General features: G+C 39.0%; 1 protein-coding gene across 1 annotated transcript in view; it reads right to left on the bottom strand.

Annotated features, from left to right (window-relative positions):
- The window catches only part of LMTK2 (lemur tyrosine kinase 2), an 86,573-nt gene that overhangs the window by 8,915 nt on the left and 51,394 nt on the right, over window positions 1-26,264 (bottom strand). The window contains exons 7-13 of the mRNA XM_063430342.1: window positions 21,567-21,700; window positions 14,278-14,362; window positions 12,856-12,977; window positions 10,582-10,731; window positions 3,202-5,881; window positions 1,801-1,939; window positions 242-487 (exon numbers count right to left, since the gene is read on the bottom strand). Of these exons, the coding sequence (XP_063286412.1) occupies window positions 242-487; window positions 1,801-1,939; window positions 3,202-5,881; window positions 10,582-10,731; window positions 12,856-12,977; window positions 14,278-14,362; window positions 21,567-21,700 (3,556 nt within the window). The remainder of the gene's footprint in view (window positions 1-241; window positions 488-1,800; window positions 1,940-3,201; window positions 5,882-10,581; window positions 10,732-12,855; window positions 12,978-14,277; window positions 14,363-21,566; window positions 21,701-26,264) is intronic.

Genomic DNA, 26,264 nt, shown 5'->3' with positions numbered 1-26,264 from the left:
TTAAGAATTTTTGTTACATTTTGGGTGTGGGTAAAAAGGCATCCCTACACGAGATTGTTTGAGCGGCTTTCGTCTTCTTCACTTAAAGACTGGGAAACATATCTTATCTTTTTCTCTCAATGTGTTTGCCAGAAAAACACTACGAAGAATGGGTGGGGGACGTGTGTACTATCCTTAGATATTTCTGAAAATGTAATTCCTTAGAATCCAGAGTTTTCCTCTGCATGTATAAACTGCTTACCTCCTTGTTCTATATCAGAATCAGTTAGATGTGTAAGAGAGAAACTTGCAATATTTGCTGGTGCAATAGAGAATCGCGAATAAGAGGAGTGTGTCCAATTTTGATCAGGGCCCCGAGTAGGGGGTGGAGGTGAGAAGTATTTTGAAGGATTAACAGAAATTTTGGTACCAATTAGGTTCTGTGCTGGTTTGTTAAGAAATGAAGGATCAGGTGAAGAAAAGTCATCTTCCCATTCAAACCCCCCTCCTGCAAGGAGAGAAGAGAAAAATAAAAACAGATTAGTCACAATCAGTTGATTCACTCACGATTGTGATCATTTCAATTTATTTACCTTGAATACAATCTTTACAGCAGGTCAGTCAAGTGGAGAATTTTTAGACAGAGGAAAAATAAACATAATTATAGTTTGGGATATATTGTACCTCAAGACCAGATACTGATGTATTGGCAATTTTGTTTGGTTTTGTGCCTAGAGTCCCCCGACACCGTCCCTTCATTCAGTGATAATCCATTTTTCAGGGTTGCTGGCTGCACATAGCCCAGTCTCCACTGGTTAGGGCACAGATTACATTATTTCTTAGCCATACAAACAAACCAGCAACGGGGTCAGAGATAAGCTGGAAGCAGCCAGCTGACACCCTCACCCAATCACAGCTGCTCAGGCTAAGGGTAAGGACAGCTGCAGACATTTGTTTATGGTTAAACTATTCAAAAACACTTCCTCACGCAATGGAAGAATAATGCCAGGGAACTCCAGGCACTATAATAACACCAATGAGTTGAGGCAGTCACCCAACCTTGAAGGAGCATTTATCCCTTTCTTCTCGAACATGAAATGATTGCTGGACAATGTTAACATATGAATATGTCCCCATAAACAAAACTAAAACGAAAGAGCAATTTCTTTTTTATTTCAAATTTATGCAAACCAGGTGCAATCAAATGAAAGCCATTACAACTTTGATTTCCTCCCAAAAAATAAAAATTAAATAAATTTGGAAAGATTATTCAAAAATAAAAAATCAAGGCCCATATTCCTAAAAGTAATTACCCCAATGGGGTTTGTAAACATTTACAAATTTTGTTCCATTGCATTGTGTGTGCAAATTTTAGTACTGGACTATGCATACTGAGATGCTATCCTCTTTTTACAATAAAAATTAAAAGATTACTCCAAGCATCATTACAACTTCAGTTATTTTAAGTGATCATTGTGCCTGGAGTCTATGTGCAGATATACCGAGTCCACCTCTGGCAGCATCACCGAGGCATTATTAGCCAGGTAGGAACAAGCATTTTGTACTAAGTTCAGTTCTATGCACACTGGACGTCTGATTTCATGCCATGCTAGTGAAAAGCATCCAATAGGCAATGGAAGCTTTGTTTTTGACGTGACTAAAGATTTGGATGTAATGGTCATAAAACATCTTTGTCCTTGTGCCATCAAAAGCACTCCCTTCAAAGCCGAAAAAGATTTTTATAGAGTATCCAAAAAAAAAACAAAAAAACAAAAAAAACTTTTTAAAAATGTATTTATTCATTTTCACAAAGTGTCTTACCTTCTTCATCAGTGGAGCTTTCAGAGTTTGTAAATCTGTGAAGGAAGCCTGGCATTGATGGTGAGACAGGGCTGTTATTACTTGACATTTGACTATTTTTATCAACTACATGAGATCCAAGATCCTTGGTGGGAGTTTCCTAAATATACATAAAAAAAAAAAAAAAAGTGACTTTTGCACACAAGATAACAGAAGGGTGAAGGAAAATAAGAGGACTTAAACTGCCTGACTACGAAGGATTGTAGCTGACCTATTGGTCAGACATTGAATAAGGACTAAAACACGAGAATAAGAGTGTGTTGTAGAACCAGGTCTACAATGTAAGTAAATGGAATAAATCACCTTGTAATTTTACTCAATGAATAGCAATGTCCCATTGACTTATGGGATTTCTAGTAACAGAATTCAGACTCAGGATTCCATTAGTAGAGACTTTGGATATAAGGTGACTATATTGTTAGACATTAGGATAAAAAAAAAAGTGTGTGGATTGAAAGGCACAATAAATGATTCAATGCAAAGGATTATTTCTACAGTGACATACATCCATTATATTCATATATATATATACACACTTCAGCAGTAATAAAAGTAGGTTGTAGCTGGATGTCAGTGAAAAACTATTAGATATCTGTTTTCAGCTGTTTTAAAAAGCTGCAAACTTCCATTAGTACATTGCTCACTAGACTTATGACTGTAGAGGTTTACAATCTTGTAGGATATTTGCTAAAGTGTGAACTGTTAGAAATTCAAAGCTTAGGCCCAGCACGTCATACTTCAGTAAAACCTGCAAACTTCCCAAGATGATCATCAAAAACTTACACTTAGCTACTTGGTGGCAGGCTTCAGCACTGAAACAAGTTCCAATACAATACTTTATTTTACATGCTTAGACTAAACAACAAATAGCAGTATTATCAGATCTGCGTGTGTGGGTGGGCGTCTGCCCGCATGGGTCAGTGGGTGGGCGTCTGCCCGCATGGGTCAGTGGGTGGGCGTCTGCCCGCATGGGTCAGTGGGTGGGCGTCTGCCCGCATGGGTCAGTGGGTATGTGCGTCTGCATTATTGGTGTTTGTCTACTTGACTTGGCGTGTGTCAGTCTAAATAAGTGGGTGAAGCGAATGGGGTGGTAAAAATCCTTGCACCGGCCCTGGCTCAACACTGTTAATGTGGAAAACTTAGGCCCTAATACAAAGTATTAATACCTGAGAGAAAAAGTTATAAGTACCATCCAATTTATGCATTTATAAAACATTTCACACCAGGAAGGATACATTGAGATTTCTCTCTTTTTCAAGTATGTCCTGGAAATGTTTCCAAAATTTTTTACAAGAAACTATATTTTCTGTAACAAGCCATGCCCATAAAATGAAAAATGAAAAATGAAAAAAAAAATCTTACCTGATCAAACACATAAACTGTGACGTCGTCAAAAAAACACACTGCTTTTTTTCTCTTTTTCTCATTGATTGCAAGTTTATTTGATGTAGGTTTATTCCTTTTGATCAAACTCTTCAAGTTCTTTCCATCGTCCTTTTCCATGTAAACTACAGGAACTGGATGGTCTATTTCATCATCACTATCTGAACTAAAACTGTGCAGGTTGAAAGCTCTAATATCATCATCTGAATCATCACTGTTTTCATCTTCCTCATCAGCATCCATTCCATCCTCTGACAAATCAATAAGCCCTGATGTGTCCAGTTTACCAAGATATTTCCCCTCCATATCTGGTTCTTTCAACTTTTGGCCTTCATTGTGACTGAAGAGTGAGTTACCTTTAATTGAATCCATTGAACAAACAACTTCTGAAGGTCCAAATGGATTGACAATATCTTCTTCCCCATCATCCAAAGTGCTGTCAATAACAAGGGATGTATTTGGTAGAAAAGGTTTTTGGTCATTCTTTTCTAAATTCTCAGACACAAGTCCATCCCACTCTACTGGCTGGCCCAGCTCTTCAATGTTACCAGGACTTGATTGTCTATTTTCCAATTGCTCTTCTTCTACTGATTGACTTGGGTGGATGTGAACCATGCTCACTTCAGCAACAAAAGCTGTATCCATTTCAGGACTTTTGGCTGGCAAAACCGATATATCTGTAGCTATATCAGGCTTTTTCTCAGATTCATTGTCATCTGAAAAGTAAGCAGAGTCCCGGTAAGTGCTTCGTCCACCATTTGAAGATCTCTGAGTCAGATCATCTTGATCGTTATCCATTTCAAAATCATTTTCTGTAACCTCAGAGATGACAATAGTTGGAGTTACAATTGTTGAGACACTGTTCCTCTCATCAGAATTTTCCATAGTATTCGCATGAGAGGTCCATTCTGGAGATTCCAGATTCTCAGTTTCATACCCACTATCTGCAGGTTTGTCAGATGGCACATTATGTGTATGCTCTGTTTCTAAGGATTCTAAAACATTTTGAACATCTAATGAGTCTAGAGAGTCTGGAGTTCCTATGGATGGCACCAACGATTGGGTAAAGTTTGATATACTGTCATCCAGAAGGCTATCTTGACTTGCTGAATCAGACGAAGCAGTTTTATTTGAAACAAATTCCTCATTTACATTCTTTACAGTTTTGTCATTGTTTAGACTAGTACAATTTTCTATAGAGCCAAGGCAACCTTGCCCACCTTTACTTTGCTGAATATTTTCTGTGTCAGATGATACGTACAAATCAATAGTTTCATCCACAAAAATGTGGTTACCAGAATCAAATAAGTTTTTCAAACCATCTTTCTGGCTCACAGACTGAAGATTTGCATGTATACTTTCAGTACTTGAATTGGGTCTTGAATCAGAGTCTAAAGCCCTGAAAAAACTAAAAATCTTTTCAGAATTAAGATCTGGGCTTTCCGGGACTGATGAAGTCGGCGTCCGCTCAGGTGATGTGAGATTTGCCTTGGTTAATCTATTATCCAAGGAAATAGGACTTGATTTCTCAAGTAAAGAGGTGTTCAGTTCAGCCAATTTTAGCTCAAAGTCCAAACTATTTCTGTGCAATTTGTTAAATGTATTGCCTGAACTGTTTCTCTCCAAGCCAGCTGACTGTTGAGACAAAGGATCGTTGTCGGATATATTATTTGACAATAAATTCTTCTCTTTAAGGAAGAGAAAATTTTCTGAAAGTTCCTCAAAATTCTGTAATTCTAGATTCAAGTCTGTAATATCCCCTAATGGAAAGTTTTCAGTCTCTAAACTCTGCTTTCCATCCACAATAGGACGAACATTTAAATATCGCTGAGAAGACTCAGAATCTGAAAAGATGCCATTATGTCCGGACATATCACAATCTAATTTTTTACTTGGAAGAGTTTCTGTCATCTCCAAGTCCTGGACTACATTATTGAATGGAACATTTGTACGACTAGATACATGCAGATATTCTGGAATACTGGACTGTTCCACTCTTTTTGGTGAGAGATTCATCTTTATCCTACCGGCATGAAGATCATTGAGAGCAATGAATTGCAAATTTTCCCCTTTAAGTTCTCTAGAAACAGGAGCATGGTTATCAAAGTCCAAATTGCTTTCACCTTGCTCCTCTAACTGAATGTAATAATCATTTGCTACAGAAACATTGTGGGCATCAAATACTGGCACTACCTCTGGGACAGCCAGGGTATCATCTCTGCTGACGTGTTCCCGTTTTCCTTGACCAAGGTCAGAAACAGGCTTATGCAAAACATCTACAGGCACAGGGAAAAATATACTATTATAATTCACCGTGTGATCAGAGTCCGTTTGACTGTGCTCTTCAAAGTGATCTTCTTTGGCTGCCTCCCACACGTACTCAAAACTGAGTCCCTGGCTAGTTTCAGTTACAGTAAGCACTTCATCCAGTTCATGGCTTAGTTCATCGCCACTGAAGTGTTCTAAGATTGGAAATGCCAGATTATTTGCTGACGGTTGTCGATTATTCGTGTTTGGCTTAAGATAATTCCAACGCTGTTCAAAGTCTACTTCGGTCTCCTTCTGGCTTTGCATACGGAGGTACGTGAGTAGTCTGTGGACTTCTTCAGCAGTAAGCCGTTTGTCAGGAGGTAGCCAGCAGAACTGCAAAACTTCGAACCTTAAAGAAAGGAATGACAAAATTTATTAATTTACAGAATTTGCTCCTACTTGCATGCAATCCGGCACCTGATCATTTTATCATGAAAGTCAATTGAAGAATATAAAAATGACAAAGAATTCTCGTTTGAAAAACTTTAAGAATTCTAATTTGAAAGTGGTCTAAAGTTAGGCCCAAATTTCATAAATTTGTTTGCCTGTACATATAAAAGGTGGACTGCCATACATGTCGGCCAATGCACATCTGCAGATTTTTGAACAAAATTATAAAATAAAAAAAAAAAAAAAAACAATTTTACTAAATTATTGTACAATAAAGTAATATGTAGCAGATTTAATCAAGTGTAGCACATTGCCAAGTATTTGTATAAGTAAATCTAAGATTTCTCATTTGTTGTTCCCACATGTGAACTAAGCATATTTTATTAGACACAAACCACATAAAACTGACGTTGCTTCAAATGTTCATGGAAAGAATTAAAATATCAGAAAATGTAATCAAGCAGAAAAGCAATACAAGTCAGTCTGCAAAAATTTACAGAGTTATTCGCTAAAGTGAGATTTCAAGGCAAATTCAGGGTATAAATAGAAACATTCCCTGAGCAAAGAATGCTTTCAATTCGGCTACTTTGGCCTTACATTTGAAATTCACTTTGAATTCTAACCTTCTAGATAATCTTTTGGAAACTAAGTACAATACAGACATTGGTGCCAAGCCACTTTCTAAAATTAATAAGACAAAACAGGTTTCATTTTTATGGATTGGACTCATACATTAGCATCTATATAAAAAAACAAAACAAAACAAAAAAAACCTAAAGCAATGACGAAGCACAGAACGTTTTATGGGTAAAGGAGGCTTTATAAGCAACCACTAGGAACTTACAAGAGATATATACATTTTAACCAACAAAAAAAATGTCTTGGGGTAATCCATCTTAGAGATCATAGGAAGAGTCATAGAGCATGTATTTATTTTGAATGGTTACCTCTGTGTATTGTTATTGCAAAACCACTGGTTTATTTTACTTGGTTTAACAAGGGCCATCTTTGTATCATGACTCATAAAATGTAATTGTTTACGGAAATCTGAATCTCTCATTTGAGGAATAGTCGAAGCAACTTGGACCAAAAACTGATCTCTAGAACACATTACAGTGTACACATTGAAATTGTTTGCACATTCTTGTTCATTAGACTTAAAGGGTTCCTCCAACTAGCATGACCATTTCAGTGATTAGAAGCAATACGAGTCTGGATGTGCAGAGTTTATATATGAGAAGCCTGTAATTTGACAATGCAAGTGCTGCTGTGATGTTGGATGGGGGTCAGCGCCGTGAGTTTTTGCCCAGCGCTGTATTCAGGGTAAGTTTAATACTATTTTTCCTTTATAATTTAAATGGAGGGGGATCTATCTAAAAATTCCCAACATGGCATTTTAAGTTAAAAGAATGGTAACAGTAACCATTACAATACTTTTATGATCAATGTATGATGGAAAGGCCTCCATCCTAATTTTTTATTTTATTTAGGAGAGCAAAAAAACAAGTCGCAAGAGAGTGCTGAGAACGGACAACAGCTCAATAAGCCTGCCCTACGGTGGGTCCCCGCTCCGTTCTCAAGCTGGTTTTAGCTCATCTTCTGCCATTGCAGGGAGAACCAGGCCACGCAGACTGATTCCACCCAAAAGAGCAGAACAGATTCAAAATACAGGCCAGCTCTCTCTGCATGAGAGATACAGCAACCCCAGACGTGGGTAATTTTTATTTAGGGAATACCTTAAAATAAAAAATAAATAAAAAAGTATAGTGTGCATGCATAATATTTAAGGTATGAAACTTCTCTTTTTTATGGGGACTAGGACATGCCATTTTTTTTTATATTTCCCCTCACTTTGGGGTTGAATCACTCAGGTATGGAGTCCTCTATATTAACTTTCTTCTGTCAAAATGTTCAGTTTGCGATTCCACTGGTTACACAACTAGGTCAGCAAGAAATCTGGACAAAAGCTTATATTATTCATGTATTTTGTGAAATGGAATGATGTGATACAAGCATAATGAATAAAAATGGTCATTTACAGTAATTATGTTTCTGATTGACACAAATTTCAAGCTCCACATCTGGATTAAATCTATTCACTCATCAACTAACACTTCAACTCCGAGCATCTAACTCATATGAATGCAGCCAATCTCTGACGAGCTGTGTCCACAGACTTGCAGGTTTGGACACACCCACACATGCAGAGACAAGTCGTCTTGTTTGCTGCCAATATTAAACATAGTAACATTTTAGACCTCACTGACAAGCATAAGCTGTGGTATGTCAAACATAATTACTGTAAAGGACCAAGAAGGTGCAAAATATTTATATATGTACATGTACCTTGAAATGTGCTCTAAAAATATATTTTGGTCCAAAATATGTAGTGTGGCATGACAAAAGATGGCCGTTGTGGTTAAACAAAGTCAAATAAAAATCAAAACAGAAAACAAAATAACGGGGGGGTGATGCCGTTACATGGAGGCAAAAACAAAGTTAGAAAATTCTAAAACCAACTTTACAATTATTGGACCACTAGAGATGGAACAACCCTCTTACATTGATATTAATTTATTTTTATTTATTTATTATTGCCATTTATATAGCGCCAACAGATTCCGTAGCGCTTTACAATATTATGAGAGGGGGATTTAACTATAAATAGGACAATTACAAATAAACTTACAGGAACAATAGGTTGAAGAGGACCCTGCTCAAACGAGCTTACATTCTATAGGAGGTGGGGTGTAAAACACATTAGGGCAGGAATTTACAATCAAATAAGGTGGGCTGCCCTTTAGGAGAGGGCAAGAGACAGGTATGTGAGGTAAGGGTTAGTCTTGGAGGCCATAAGCTTTCCTAAAGAGATGGGTTTTAAGGCACTTCTTAAAAGATGCAAGACTAGGGGAGAGTCTGATGGCGGTAGGCAGGCTATTCCATAGGAAGGGAGCCGCCCGTGAGAAGTCCTGCAAGCGCGAGTTGGCCGTACGAGTGCGGACAACGGACAGGAGGTGGTCACGGGCAGAACGGAGAGACCGAGAAGGGACATACCTATGGATCTGTGAGGAGATATAAGAGGGGCTAGAGTTGTTCAGTGCTTTATAGGTGTGAGTTAGTACCTTGAATTGACTCCTATAGCATACAGGAAGCCAATGTAAGGACTGGCAGAGGGGTGAGGTGTGAGAGAAACGACTAGAGAGGAAAATCAATCTAGCAGCAGCATTCATTACGGACTGTAAGGGTGCAGTACGGCTATTGGGGAGACCAATCAGGAGAGGGTTACAATAATCCATGCGGGAAATTACTAGAGCATGGACAAGCTCCTTGGTAGTATCTGGTGCAAGAAAGGGGCGGATGCGGGCTATGTTTTTAAGATGGAATCTACAGGATTTGGCAACATGCTGGATGTGAGTACTACTGGATTAATAGTACCTTGCAATGTTTTATATAATTAACTTTTGGACAGGATGTCACTGGGGGAGATCAGATTTAAGGATGAGAGAATACCTTTGCAAATTTTTAAACTACCAGTGTTGTAGGACTAGAATTTTACATAAACACATAATATTAATAAACAACAAGAGTGCAAAAATTATGACAATGGTCCTGGCATAGTTATCTGCTTTTAAATAAGAAGGAAGATGGGAGTGCCAAAGGAGGACACATTCAGGTACGTTTATACAAGCCATACAGTGGACATGTCAAGGAACAGACAGGGGGTAGAGGATCTTTGTAAAAATAAAAAAATTAAATGCAGAGACCCCCCCAACTGAGACTATTTTTTACATCACCTGTTGACTCTTCTTTTCAGAAGACTAAGTTTCAATGTATTTTGTGTGTGTGTGTGTGTGTGTGTTTTTAAAATAAATATTACGCACTGCAAATTGAGTACTCTCTCCGATGCATACCTTTAAACAGTGCACAATTTAACTTACCAAGAAAATACTAACTTAAAGGGGAAGCCATGTCATGCATGTATAAAATTTGCTTTTTGTGGCATTAATAAACACAGTTATCTTGTGAGTTAAAGGGACACACCAGGCACCCAGACCACTTCTGCTCATTGGAGTGGTCTGGGTGCCAACTCCCACTACCCTTAACCCTGCAAGTGTAATTATTGCAGTTTTTTTTTATACTAGACAGCCACTAGAGGGAACTTCCTGGTCCCTAGCACAGATTATCTGTGCTAGAGCGTCGCTGGACGTCCTCACGCTGTGTGAGGACCTCCAGCGTCGCTCTATTCCCCATAGGGAAGCATTGAAATTCATTTTCAATGCTTTCCTATGGGGTGCGGCATTGCCGCGCATGCGCATTAGGTCTCCTCGGCTGGTGGGCGGGATCAGTCTCGCCCACCGGCCGACAGAGGAAGAAGGTGGAGCGGCGGGGGAGGAGCAGGCAGCGACGTGGGACATTTTTTTCACCCCTTCAGTAACCGGGGATTGGGAGGTGGGAGGGAGAGGGACCCTCCAGTGCCAGGAAAACGGATCGTTTTCCTGGCACTGGAGTTTCCCTTTAATATGATTAGCTATTCAAAAACTGAAACCATAGGATTTTTGGAATGTATAAAATCTATTTTCAGACAGGCATTCATATAACGAAAAGAAGGGGAAAACCATACTCAAAGAATAATTGGAATTAAGTTGTCATGTTTATTACCATCTGTCCGCATATGGTTGGTCTAGCTGAGGTTTTGGAAGTTTAACATCTTTTTCTTTTACGACATGAGTTAAGACTTCATTGTCCGAAAGCTCTTCATAAGGTGTTGTACAGTTATGAAAAAGTTCCCAAAGAGTGACACCAAGAGACCTGGTTATAAAAAAAAAAAAAAAAAAAAAAAAAAAACGAAGAGTTAGTTAAATCTGAAAGACTTGCATTTTATTACGGTGTATAGTTGTAAGCATGGGCGCCCGCAGGAATTTTTCCAGGAGGGGGGAGGTGGGGCATAAATGTAATGTCATGCATGCTCTGCACCTTTTTGCAGGGCTGGACTAAGGATACAAAGTAGCCCTGAAAAACAAGGAATGCCAGCCCGATAAGTCATTGTACCAGAGAGAGAGTGTCTGTCTATACATATTTTATTGGTATGTTTCTTTTTTCAAATTCCAAATATTGGTTCTGTCAGTGTAAAAAATGTAATTATAAAGTAAGCATACTCACATGCAGACACATACAAAGCTCATTGACACAGGCTCACAGACAAACAGATAGACAATCTCATTGATACACAAGCTTATTGACATAAAAAAAAAAATCAAGCTCACTGATACACATAAATAGGCTCACTGACAGACAAGCTTACAGGTACACACACAAGGTTACTACAGACAAGCTTACTGTCACACATACACGCTCACTACAGACAAGCTTACTGTCACACACACTGTCCCTACAGACAAGCTCACTGACACACACACTGTCCCTACAGACAAGCTCACTGACACACACACTGTCCCTACAGACAAGCTTACTGTCACACACACTGTCCCTACAGACAAGCTTACTGTCACACACACGGTCCCTACAGACAAGCTCACTGACACACACACGGTCCCTACAGACAAGCTCACTGACACACACACACGGTCCCTACAGACAAGCTCACTGACACACACACACGGTCCCTACAGACAAGCTCACTGACACACACGGTCCCTACAGACAAGCTCACTGACACACACACTGTCCCTACAGACAAGCTCACTGACACACACACTGTCCCTACAGACAAGCTCACTGACACACACTGTCCCTACAGACAAGCTCACTGACACACACACTGTCCCTACAGACAAGCTCACTGACACACACACTGTCCCTACAGACAAGCTCACTGACACACACTGTCCCTACAGACAAGCTCACTGACACACTGTCCCTACAGACAAGCTCACTGACACACACTGTCCCTACAGACAAGCTCACTGACACACACACTGTCCCTACAGACAAGCTCACTGACACACACACTGTCCCTACAGACAAGCTTACTGTCACACACACTGTCCCTACAGACAAGCTCACTGACACACACACGGTCCCTACAGACAAGCTCACTGACACACACGGTCCCTACAGACAAGCTCACTGACACTGTCCCTACAGACAAGCTCACTGACACACACTGTCCCTACAGACAAGCTCACTGACACATACTGTCCCTACAGACAAGCTCACTGACACACACTGTCCCTACAGACAAGCTCACTGACACACACTGTCCCTACAGACAAGTACTGGGAGCACTGGGAGGTGGTCTCCATTGTCCTCTTCCTTGGTCAGCAGCATGAGTGTGGGAGGTGAAGCTTGCGAAGGGAGGCTGAGCCTGAATGCAGGGGTGGTTGCATAGAGGCACGAAAATGGTGGGTATTCGGAAGAGAGCCTCACAGTGCGCCCTCCACCCCCCTCTTAGCCTAAGCACCTCCCTCCTTCTTTCCATCGGACTGAGCTGTCACAGTCAGAGGGAAAATTGCCTGTGGGGAGGGGACATAGTGAAAAATCCAGGGGGAAAGGGGGCAAATGCCCCCTTCTTGCCCCCCCATGCGGACGCCCATGGTTGTAAGTGATGAGATTGCAACAGTCCACGTTTATAAAATATTTTGCAATAAAAAGAAGGGGGTGCTAAAGAAAACACTTAAATAAGGACCATGAGTCATAATATAAGCGTGATCCCCAGTTATAGGACAAAATAAGACTTATTTCACATTTACGAAAAATCTGAGGTACAAACATTAGAATTACTGAACACAAACACATGGCATTCCACTCTGAGATAGATATAGATAGATATAAATATATATATATATATATATATATATATATTTTTTTTTTTTTTTTTTTTTTTTTAAATCATTGATACATTTCTAAAAAAAAAAAAAAAAAAAAACTTCTACCAAGGAACTACTAAGCAGTCAGAATACATTTGTTCCATACCATATGTTACTAGGTCGAGTTTGATCTGCTACAATGATCCGATCTTGGTAGCATGTCACCAGTTCAGGAGCCATCCATCTAATTGGAATTCGCTTCTGTTCAGAGGTCTCAATGTAATCATCCTAAAATGTTCATGAGGCAAGAAGGAAAAAAAAAAAAAAGATGTAAATAAGAAAAGCAAAAATATTTATATTGTTTGCAGATAATAATGGCAGAGGGGAAAGATTATTTTGCAACAAACAAAATTATTATTGCTGCCATCATTCTTTCCTTCGTGTGTACGAGTTGCAGAGCAGACAAGAGCAATAAATGTAAATCAGAAAAAAATAAAAAAAGAGCATAAGATGAACATTATGCCATTTTTGTACTCTGACTGAACAAAAACAAATTGTGAGCTATCTGAAAAGCAGTCAGTGAAGCTCCTATACACCAAACCAATCATGCGCTTTGACTTGAAGAAAAAAAAAGTGAATAAGTTAAAAAACATTTATACTTCGGAGTATCATCGGCATAAAAATATAAAATATATATATACACACACACACACATATATATATATATAAAAAAAATAAAAAAATGATGCAGAATTCTCTTGGATACAAAAATACTGCATCGATAAAGACGCAACCTTATACAATCACTTCTAAAACAAAACCATTGTGTTTTAGAAGTAATTATATTTAGTAATGTATCGGTAGAACTGTGTGCAATGTGTGTAATATAATGTGGTTTAAGATTACATTTATTGTTACAATTTTGGACATTATGTGTATATTTATAAGGTGTGATATCAAGTTGTTTTAGACTTCTACGAATTGTAGTAATATAAGCAATGAAAGAGAGGTAGGACAATTACGAGAGAAATGGAAGCACACATGATCGGCTCTTATCAAGCCCGGAGCTTTTACATAATATAATGCATTTAGCGAGTTTACTTTGCTGTGAACTCACATGGATTTTTTAAGTACTTGTTTATATGAATAAAATAAGAGTGGTATATAAAGTTATTCTGTCCTTTTTTGCTTCCTCTGCTTTATCTACTGGAGCCATTGTGGGATTTGTGCCCCTCTCAAGTTTGTTTTATCTAGAGCCGGGCAGATGTGGCTCTGCTTTATGTGAGTGCTGTCCAAAAGCAGAAAATTATTTTTTGTGATGTGGACAAAGGCTGAATAGACATTCTGCATTAAACAGGATTCTGCATTAAACAGTGGTTTTAATCCTTCACAGGATTAAAATGTTTTTAAGGTGAAGCTACAAATAATGCATAAGTAGATGTTTTAGCGCATCACTGGTTTGGCTAGGAATAGTTTGCTTTATTTATGAAGTATGAAGCTATGTTATAATAAGCACTTATATGATTAAGCACTTTATTGGTAATTAAAGCGCCTTGCGTTTGTTTGTTTTATTTTAAAAACGGCTTACCTTATATCTACTGAGTCCTATTCCATAGTCTCCTATTTTTACTGTTAAATCTGATGTAACAAAGCAGTTTCGTAAGGCTAGATCACTGAAAAATAAACAGAAGCATTGTGGATTATGAAAGAGGGAAAAAAGGCTCTTACAAAAAGTGAAACAAAACACTAAGTTTAAAGACAGCAGTAGAGATATTAAATGTGGAATACACATTTAACAAACAGTAGATATTAAGAAATACTATAGACAAACTATCTTTAGCTTAATGCAGCTGTTTTAGTGTATCTATCATGCCTCTGAAGTCTCATTGCTCAATTCTCTGCCATTGAGGAGTTAAATTACTTTTATTTCTGTTTATGCAGCCCTACCCACACTAGGTGTGACTAGGCCTATATAAAGTAAGTAATTCAACTTTAAAATGACTGATAGAGGATTGAGAATGCAAGGACATGATCTATACAGCAAAACTGCTTCATTAAGTTTTTTGTGGAGCCTATAACATTTAACTCCTGTGGGTAAGAAACCAACAGTGGTTCACACTTTGCTGTTTCAGTGTATCCCCAAGGACTGCAATAGGCAAAACCAATTCACCCCTACTTCCCACAGTGCAAGTTACTTGTCAGAATTTATGTCAGCATTTTTTATATTAAAGGAACACTATAGTCACCTAAACAACTTTAGCTTAACCCCTTAAGGACACATGACGTGTGTGACACGTCATGATTCCCTTTTATTCCAAAAGTTTGGTCCTTAAGGGGTTAAAGGACCACTCTAGTGCCAGGAAAACACACTTGTTTTCCTGGCACTAGAGTGCCCTGAGGGTGCCCCCACCCTCAGGGACCCACTCCCGCCGGGCTCTGGGGGGAGGAAGGGGTTAAACTTACCTCTTTCTCCAGCGCCGGGCGGGGAGCTTTCCTCCTCCTCTCCTTCTTCCTTGCGACGTCATCGGCTGAATGCGCATGCGCGGCAGGAGCCGCGCTCGCATTCAGCCGGTCGCATAGGAAAGCATTTATAATGCTTTCCTATGGACGCTTCTCTGAAACTGCTATGTTTATAATAAAAAGGGTTAATCCTAGAGGGACCTGGCACCCAGACCACCTCATTAAGCTGAAGTGGTCTGGGTGCCTAGAGTGGTCCTTTAATGAAGCAGTTTTAGTGTATAGATCATACTTTTCAGGTTTCACTGCTCAATTCACTGCCATTTAGGAGTTAAATCACTTTGTTTCTGTTTATCCAGCCCTTGTCACACCTCCCCTGGCTCTGATTGGCACAGCCTGCATGAAAAAAATACTATTTTCACTTTCAATCAAATGTAATTTATCTTAAACAATTGTATCTCAATCTCTAAATTGAACTTTAATCACATACAGGAGGCTCTTGCAGGGTCTAGCAACCTATTAACATAGCAGGGGACACGAAAGTCTAAATTAAACAGAACTTGCAATAAAGGAAGGATCATTTTTGGATGACTTTACAGGAAGTGTTTAGGAAGGCTGTGCAAGTCACATGCAGGAAGGTGTGACTAGGGTTCATAAACAACGGGATTTAACTCCTAAATGGCAGAGGATTGAGCAGTGAGACTGCAGGAGCATGATCTATATGACCGAAACGGTTTCATTAAGCGAATGTTGTTTTGGTGACTACAGTGTCCCTTTAAAAACAGCAGCCAGCAAGATAATTTTTGCACTTGATAATGGGGTCACCATGCTAATGCCATGTTCAGAATTGTTTAAAAAAACTAAAACAAAAAAGTCATTCCAAATTTTGTGTTTGCCTTCCAAAATTAGTCAATACAAGACAAAGTTTAGGTAAAAACAAGAGTATATTTTCTTTAAAGCCAATATTGTTAAAACAAACATGCTCAAATGAAATTATTATTTGCACAAACTAGACATGTTAAACCTAAAGTACATAGACTGTTCAGCAGAGCATTCAGGAGTGATATTTAACCTTTCATACATTTCAAGAACAGGTTTCAAAACAGACACTGGAAATTGCATCTTAAATTACCCTTTAAGTGAAAAAAGTGACCTTATACATGCTTGATGGCAAGGGTTTAAACCTTGATTACAGACATAACCGTGAAAAACACAGGATGTGTGCGACAGTTCGATGTCCAGTGTAATTTTAAAATGTTAATTAGTGTATATATAGGAACAAGGGTTTTCCTTGTTTGGCAGAGGCTTACGGATAGGAGGGGCAAATGCTCAATAAGTCCTCCTGATGAAAGTCTGCTATTCCTTACTCCAGCCAAGTGGCAGGAGAGTCTAAAAATGAAGGGCTTCTTAGTCAGCAGGAATATTTATTTTCCGCTCCTATTCTAATACAGCCTTTCCGCTTTTGGCTGGATAGGTGGCTTTTCAATTACAAAGAATAAAATTTCTCTTTTTTTTTTTTTTTTTAACCAAAGTATTTTCCTCTTGCTTCACTTAAAATCTAATGTGTACCTCCTCATCCTTTAACTACATTTATGCACCTTGAAAAAAAGAGGTTCAATACATTCTGCACATCATTATTTGAGACCTGCTATACACATTTTAAAACTCACAATGGAAAACAATTGCAAGAAAAAAAGTTTTATACCATGGATTTATGTATTTAAATTAGTAATATAAGACAAGGAATGCATTTTCACATATCCCGGTAAACACATTACATGGCAATTTAAAAGTGATATATTGGCAAAAATCTAAAATAAATTACCTATTAAAATAAATTGAACAATTGACATGAGAGATGAATATATATACACACACACATACATATACACACACAAAATAGAAAAGGTGTGATCTTCACAGCAATATCAATAAAAAGAAAGGACTGTAACATAATCCATAGGCTAGTGACTTGGCTGCTTTAATTTACTACTAACAACAAAATCACTGATGCTGGAGATTCGCCTCACACTCAGACAGCATCAGGATATTGTTGCCAGAAGCAAACATCTTGCATTTCCAGGTTGGAAAGGGAGATGGGTTGATAGATCTACATACATAAATTAAAAAAAATAAAATTGGTTTGCTTCAAATTTTTTAGCAGTCGAAGGACCTACAATAGTCAGAAGACAAGACCATTCTATGTGTGACCAGTAGACAATATATTGCCATTCGTATAATACAATAGACACTTGATGACATTGCTCAAGAATTAGTGATCTGCAAGGATTCTGAATTTACATGATGTATAATACAATGCAAGTTCAAGGAAACCAAGAAAGCACGTTTAAAGTATACAAAAGTATGCATATAAACACAACTCACAAGTGCAATATGTGTAGGTACACACACATCCACCAGTACCCTGTGTATATTTAATCTTCATAACAACTGCCGTACAGAATGTTTGTTTAATGAAAGTGTACAAATAATAAGTGGATAATTAATATGCATCTGCTCATTTAATAGTGTTGTGGAAATAATTGAGGTGGAATCATAATGACCTACAGAGCCTGAAAATAATCAAAGATTACCACACATATTCAGTGGCCACTATTGGATTTTCATTATCAACCCGCCCCATAAACTAAAAATAAAGGGTTAAACTTACCTGGAATCCAGCCAAGCAAAGTTCACAGTGCTGCCCTCCATGCCCTGACTGACATTTGCAGTGCCTGTTCGTGACCCAATCAAATGCTTCTCAGAGAAGCATTTGAGTGTACTGTTTGCCCATCTCAGAGCGCATGCACACCCAGTGAGAAGGGGTAGGAGAGGAAGTGGGTGAAGGAAGGGTATATAAAATAAATAAAAAAATCCAATTCAGCACTGGCGAATGATGGAAATTTTGGCACCAAGGTGCAAATATATCTCAGTTTGTGCAGAATTTCCAGAAGAAACGCGGAACATATTGACTCCTACCACCATGACTACTTCTAAAAGCATACGAGATTGTGGTGGTTGGAGTAACCATTTAACTATGTAAACCTGTTAATTGTGACAACTCCCAGATAATGTTGCCGAACATATAAAAAAGGTTTTAGAAACGGTTATGAGCAAATATGGTTTTAGAACGCTCTGTTTTCCAACATGAATTGCAGTTGCATTCCTAATACCCATTATCTACACACCCTTATCCTAAATCAGAAGACAATCTAGTCAATGACAAACCGGTATACGCCTAAAAGCGCCCACACAAGTAGGCATCAGTGACACAGCCAACAGATAAATTTGAGTATAGCGTGCACAGGCCCAGCATGCACACAATACCATAAAATAACTTTGGTAATCAGGTGGAAGCATAACCCTCTCCCTGTGACAACTGAGAGAGGGAGATTCACACAAAGAGACATGAGACTTCCATGTAACCTATAGAAAGTACAAAGGCTACTATGGTACTTGAAGTCTCCATTAAGAAGAGACATAACACTTTAAGAACATAACGGATAACAGCAAACAGAATCATTTTCAAGTACATTTTTTAAACAGATCAGTCATTCAAAAAACATGGATCGCAAATTCAATATTTGGTAAACTGCAAACTAGGTATTTAAAGCCAGTGCGCCATTATCTTAGGAGATGCTTTAAGACTTTACATGTACATTAACTTCATGAACTCATTTGAAGTAAATACCAACGTTCACAACTTTTTTGCAGATTTGATTAAAGGGGAGGGATATAAATATTAACTAATAAATATTATGGTTCCACATAAGTCAGATGTGTCAGAAGCAGGTGATTATTTTAGATTTCTCCAATTTCATATGGAAAAAGGAAAATTGTAGTTTTCGCTTTTAAATAGCAATCAAATGAATTACAAAAATATTTATGTACCGTAATTCAGAATGCATGTTAGTATATTGTTAAAAGTGTAAATCAAGCACATTTTGCTGTGATGGTCTGAAGCATCTGTCACTAGACAATTTACTTACAAGAGTTGTGTAATTGGATAGCACCTTATCTTAGCACAAGGTTCGTCTGAGTTATGGATTCTCAGTTTCATAACAAGCATGCTGGTCACGCAATAAATGTTATTTAAGAATATGCTTCGTTCACTACAGTCAGACCATGTGAAAGAACAAAGAAGGGCCACCCATTACTACTACCACATTAGAAATATCAATTCCATCCAAATTTGGACAGTATTAGTCGAGTCCGTCAGCAGGGTATCATCAATATCAAGTAAAAATTCTCATTGGTTTTATGGTATCGGAGGACAATCTAAACAGTTACTACTGAAAAATATAAAAACAAATTAGTGTTTCTCTGGTTTCTAAGTTTGTACAGGGCACTTAAAGTCTTTTATGAAGCCGAAACCAAAAATTATAAAAATCAAGTTCAAATGCATTTTGTAGTATACACTTTTTCAGGAAACCATGTAGTCTGCATCATAAGATAGATTAGGCAAGGTCTAGACCAGTGGTTCCAGAACCAGTCCTTATGACCCACTAACAATCCAGGATTTATGCATTTTCCCGTTTTATTCCAACGGAGGTTCTGACAAAATCTGCACTGTTGGTGGGTCTTGAGGATTGGTTTGGGAACACTGGTCTAGACAGATCTCTTTATGCAAGAGGTCACGGGACAACAAACAACTCAAAGTCAGATATCTGGGAGTAAAAAGGGGGGAAAATAAATATGCAGGCCAGCACAAATTCATGCAACAAAATTGCTATTGAAATTTAGTTTAGGTCTTCACACATAGTGTGTTAAGTATTAAAAAAAAAAAAAAATAAGAACATCCCCATTGGAGCGTGAAAATTTATCCCTGGTTAGAGGAAATCCAGCCACGGAGGGTATATTTGCAACGGCGAGTAAGATTTAAGGCCTGGTGATTAGCATAGGACTACAAATTTAAGCCTTGCTGATAGTATACATTTTTTTTTGTTTAAACCATTTTAGACTACTGCACTTCTCCGTCAACTTTCTTTTTTTCCTTAAAAAAAATAAATAAAAAAAATTGTAATCTATTTTACCTATGATCTAGAGCCTTGAGAATCTCCCCACTGCAACAGATCCTCCAAGCTTCACAATCTGTGTCCAAATCAGATGCTTCTCAGAAGCATTGAGTTTCCAGGATGCATGTGCAGAAATCCCTTGGAATTTCCATATTAATGCTTCTCTATGAAGCATTGACCGTAAAATGCATCTGGTAGAAACATACTGAATCGATTAGAATCAGAAATTGCATGCGCATGTAAAAGTATGTTGGAAGGCCTTAGCAGCTGTCTGACCGTAACTAGTAAGCATGGGTATTGCAAAATATATACAGTGCAGTGTTTCAAAAACAGAACTGTTTTCAACAGCACAATTACAGGGGCAGCAGCTTTGACCCAAAAATACTCCATTAGAACAGTTTGACGTCTTTCCTGTGGGCTGCTGGGCGCCGTTCGCCACCTCCACTACTTCCAAGAGCTGGAACCTACTAAGCAGGAGCTTACTTTAGCTCTTCTAAGCTACACCCAGAAATGCAGGGCTAGCTCATTGGCTGAACGTGTCAGCTGATCGCTCTCAGACAGTGAGACACCTGGTAAGAAGTCAAACTGTTCACTACTGGAACCATAACTACAATGCACTGAAATGGTAATGGCGCTTTGAGTTTTGCTTTAAAGAGAAGCAGTAATATGAGAAGAATATTATGGAATTGTCACGGCTCCCCGCAATTCTGACGGCGTGGCCGCACTGAAACATAGAGACTATGCCGACACAAAAATCTTATACTTACCTTGGTCGCGGCAAACCGCTGCCCGACCTACTTCTATTCCGGTCCCCAGAAATACAAGTTCGTATTCCTGACACTATAGTGTTCCTTTAAAGAAGCTACTCAACAACATCACCTTCTGCTATCTGAAAAGCAGCAGTTTAAGAAAGGGTAATTGTGGGATGTTAATAAGCATAAAATGCTTAAAGTATGCATCAGCAAGAAGTCTCTAGTAAGTCTACATAGACTCATTAAGGACAAAGCAGCTGAAGAAATGTTTGAAGTCATTAGTTACTGTCAAACTCCAAATCATCTAAATCCCCTCCCCCCTCGTATTTTTTCATATACATTTTTCGTATTTTTGGGAGTTGGATATTTGTATTCTTTTCATAACAGCTTGACTAGTTTACATAAATTAACTCTTCCATATCCCTTATAAAGAGGGCTGCAATAGGAATGATATATAACAGCTGGGACAAAGATTTCACAAACAAATTAATTGAATATTATCTGATGACCCATCCAGTATGCAAATGAAAATATAATGTAATAAAAAACAAAACAAAAAACGCATTTTAAGTAATTAGATTTTAAAAAGTAAACGTTCCCTGGGCAAAATGTTGTCTTTTATTGCAAAGTGAAATTCTTAAATGTGCACATACCTGTGTACAAAATTGTGCTTGTGCATGATGGCAAGTCCAGCTGCAATTTCACAAGCCATACGTTGAAGCAACATAATTTCAGCTTCTCCATTCAGCCTCTCTCGTTCATTACTTAAATAAGACTTCAGGTCACCCTGTGAAAAGAAGCATATCATCAGCTGGTTCATCTGCTGTTTGCACTTCAGAGATGCTTCAAAAAGCAGCAACTAAATACATTACTTAGATCTAATCAGTCAACAGGGTTATTATTAGTTAAGTTGTACAGCTTAATAGCCTTCAACTCATCGTGTTTCAGATCTCAAATTCATGCAGAATACACAGTGCACTCTTATGGACTACCACTGGTCATTTATTTCATATTTTACAATACATGGTCCGATAGGCAAGTTAAATATTAGTCTTCAGTGCAGATACTTAGGATTGCCAAGTAAAGTGTTAAAACAAGTGAAATTCTTCAATCCCCTGATTATAAAAGCCAGGTTGCCACTTACATAACACAAATTAACATTAAAATGGAATAGGGAGCTTTATCTAAAAAAACATGGCAAAGTGGAAAGGCTCCCCATAAGGAAGCCTATGTCAGTTTGTTTTGAATATTTTTATTGTTGTCACAATATAAACGCATATATCGAACTGAGTTATAGTAAAGCAAATATTTGCCCACGCAGGGGCATAAGCAATGGTGAGTAAAGGTATAAACAGTTTGTCGCTTACGCAGAAGCGAATTAGTCTTAGCTTGTATAACATGACATATCTTATTGGTTCATATTGTCAACTGGTCTATGCCCTCTGAGTATTTTTACGGCTGTATGTTCTAGTTTTTTGTCTTCTTATTGTTGCCGTAGCATATGTGCGTGTGGCTTCTTCGTGTATGAGTAAGCATGGGTTGCCCACGCAGGGGCGCATATATTCGGTGCATTTGTCAGTATGCATTACGAAGCCTACGCAGAGGCCTGCTGGTTCATGCTGGTGTAAAGACAGTTTGCTTATGCTTGGTCAGTTGTTCGCACTTGACCCTGTTAGTGCTCATGGCGCACCGTTGTCTTGTCTACTCTGGTGATCTTTGGTAGAGTGTTTCTACCCAGTGCCTTCTCTTCTGAGGGGCATGTATCAAGCTTTTTACCTGTATTGTGTTGCTCCAGTACGTGTTTTGGTATGTTACCCGTGCTGCCGAGTATCCACTGCCTTGTGTCTCTTGTCGTGTTGTGGTCGTGTTTGGCTATACCCTAATCTCGTTTGGTCTTGTAATAGGTGTAGTTTGTGAGTGTGTCTGGCTATGTTGCCCTACCTTCGGCTATGAGAGTCTCGGTAATTTGTGTGCTCTGGGCGCTGCGGGACTCTAGGTTCCGCTTCTTTTTAGCTTGTTTGGGTATCTGGTTGTCATTGTGTGCTCTGGCCGAATTGGTATCTCCGCCACTAAGGGTGGCTGCTTCGGTCCTGGGTGGCAAGCTAATGTGGTGCGTCTATCTGTGTGGCTGATTCGGTTCCCGTGTGCTTTTCCCTATTTGGCTAAGCCGAGGTCTTGTGTCCATCGGTGGTCGGTGAGTGGTGCCCGTTCCCGTATTTTGGTATCTCTCTTTGTTAGGTTTGACGGGCCTTAGTTGAGTGTATGTGTGTGTGTGTATCGTTGCGAAGTGTTAGGTTTCTGTTCCCTGTGTGCTTTTTCCTCCCCTGGGTGGCTTACCTTGGTGTCCCCCTCCGTGTCTCGGTAGTTCGTGTACTTACGTCGGGTAGGGGTCCTTATGGCATTATGTAGGGTTGTGTCGTACGTACGGTGTCTCCTGTCCGCCGCATTGAGCGGGGGTGTCCTATGTCAGTTTGGCGTTACCAAAGAAGCTGGAAATATTTCTGTCCAACAGATTCTGCTTATCCCATACAAATAATCGGAGAATTGCTCGGTATGACTTCAGCTAAGGGAATGGGCTTTCAGATGTCAGGGAATCCATATGTTTTTGTCAACTCACTTGAAGACAGTCTGACATCAACCATAGCATTCCAGCACTATAATAATCACTATAAGTTGTAGTGGATATGGAGCTTGAATAACCCTTGTAAAAAGGAGAATGGTCATAATTGTTTTGCATACAATCTTTTATTTTCTGTATTGATATATAGCCTTGTTGTGCATTACTTTAAAAACTTCAGTGCATCCCTGGTTTACCAATCCTTAACTGAGGTAGTTTGTTTTTAGCCCTCTTTGTGCAGAGGCCTCTCTAATAAGCAACATTTGTTGTCTGCTCCTATAGAGCAAGACTAAGGAAGAAAATCCTCTAAAAAGATGTATGCATTAAAAATATTACACAGAACATTTCACCCAAAACCCCCCTCTGACACACACACGACGATTGGAAGTCCAAGTACAGGAACCTAAAAGCTCTGAACACAACAGCCCATAACAACACTCCCTGCTCAGCACCCAGCAGGTCCAACCCACCACAAATAAACTACAAGAACACCTACACCAGGACACCCAGAAGGACAAAAGTTCAGGCCCTCTACACGACATGTGCACCCTAACAAAGGTTAACCTGTACGGAATTTCACTGTAATGTGTATAACATGTTCAACATAGCTACAATAAAAACGAACAAATGTACTTTTTGATACCTCCCTTCCCATATGTAACCCCAACCCTTGTTTCACAAAAAATGAAATAAAGAATAAAAAAAAATATTACACAGAGAATTATGACAGTTTTTGTATAAGTGAACATCAGTTACTTGTTACCTTGGCAAGAGCCCGTTTCTCACAGAGCAAAGCCTAGGGATTTACAACAAATTTAAAATGGGAGTACCTTTTAATCTATTTTTCATTTGTTGGTACTGCAGTGAATCAGTCAAACCAGGCCTTTGGCATCCCTAAGAAATTTTGAAAGAGGAAGTCCAAGCACCATAACCACTACAGGCTGTAGTAATGTTGCTAGTAGGCTGTGGGTACCATCCACCAAATCTGTATCAAACCAGGGTGCTCCAGGCAATCACTGCACAGCACCCCATTCATCATCAAGTAGAAGTTAAATGTCCACAGCAGCAGTATCAATTTCACCCATATCAGGACAACAATCATTGGTGACAGACAAGTTTCTCCTGTGTAGAAAACCCAAGACAAGAGGGACAGTACTTTGTATGAGACGCGTAGTAACATATTACTCTGGAGAAGATTAAAAGATCTCTCAGTTAAGTAGTAATGGGGTCTGCAGGTTTTTGGGCATCATCTTAAAGAGACACTGTAGACACCCAGACAACTTCAGCCCACTGAAGAGGTCTGGGTGCAATATCCCATGTCCCTTATCCCTACAGAAAAACTGCAACAATTACCTTGCAGGGTTAACGCCACCTCTAGTGGCGGTCTGCCAGTCACCAACTAAACGGAAATTACAGGTGCTTAGACGACTTTTGGTCATTTAAATTACGCTGGATCACCGGATTCCATAGGAAAGCATTGCTTAATGCTTTCCTATAGGGAAATCCTAACGCAAGTGCGCATTAGGTCTCCCCCACCGGCTGCCGTTGGTGGGGGAGGAATGAGGGGGAGCCTAACCCAGTGCCGTGGGACATCGGCACTGGATTCAGGTGACTGAAGGGTTTTTTAAACCCTTTAGCACCGTGGGAGGAGGCGCCGCGGGAGGGTGGCACTGTAGGATTCTATAGTGCCAGAAAACCGGCTTTGAAAGTGGTTTAACGGCATAGGTTAAAGGGATTCTATAGTGCCAGGAAAACAAACTGTTGACCCTCTTTACAGTGCCCATCCTCTCAAGTCCCTCTATGGTCACCATCTTCCTAATAAGGAAGCTTTTCCTGTATAAGCTGGAGATAGGTCACGTACATCGTGACACTTTCAGCCTCTCTCAGGTGGATCATCGAGGGAAATTCTTTAGCACAGTACATACCTATAAAGCAAGACCGGGTCTATGATCACTAAACAATTGAGATTAAGTTATGGGGGCTTAACTACTAAAAGTAATATTTCTTTTAATCAGATCTCAAAGCAGCTACTGGGTATTTCCAAACGGTTTGCAAGGTGTTCTGGATATATACTAATGAGTAGGTGAGCAACGCCATTTACTGCCTCCTATTAATGCACTGTCCTGAATCTGTAAAGTTGTTAGAATGTCATTACCAAGTACTTTAGTATTATAGTTGAAATCCAGTGTGAAACTATATTATGAACAATTCTTTATCTGTAAATAGATAAAGGCAAAATATTTCTTATACAATACAGTCAATAGCGAACACTACACTCAAAAGATTATTTGTACCCTGCCAAAAGATTGAAGGTCATTTAAATATCACAGTAATGCTTTCCAATTGCAGTGCTTCAGAGACCACGATGAGCCAAAAGGTTTCGGGGTAAACACACCTAAACACACTGCTTAGAGATAAGGTACAAGTCCTTGCAGCAATTCTTACAAAACAAGTAATAGTAGTATCACACCTCCATGTAAGGCAAACGAGCTATACAGTAAATGGAACATCAACATATTCAATTACTTACACTTTCCACTAGTTGAAAAGTTAAACCATGTATTTAGTACTTCCAAATGTCAGAGGCAAATGGACAAAGACAAATTTACTGCCGTGCATAAAATGCATACAGCACCATAGAATAGAAACTAGTAAATATTATTGCTAAATATATTATGCTACTTATATAGCACCATCAAATTCCGCATTGCTTTATAATGGGTGGACAAACAGA

This window comes from Pelobates fuscus, chromosome 8 (genome assembly GCF_036172605.1).
Source record: "Pelobates fuscus isolate aPelFus1 chromosome 8, aPelFus1.pri, whole genome shotgun sequence".
Classification (NCBI taxonomy): Eukaryota; Metazoa; Chordata; class Amphibia; order Anura; family Pelobatidae; genus Pelobates; species Pelobates fuscus.
Note: the sequence above shows the minus strand (reverse complement) of the source record. Positions and strands in the feature narration are given on the sequence as shown.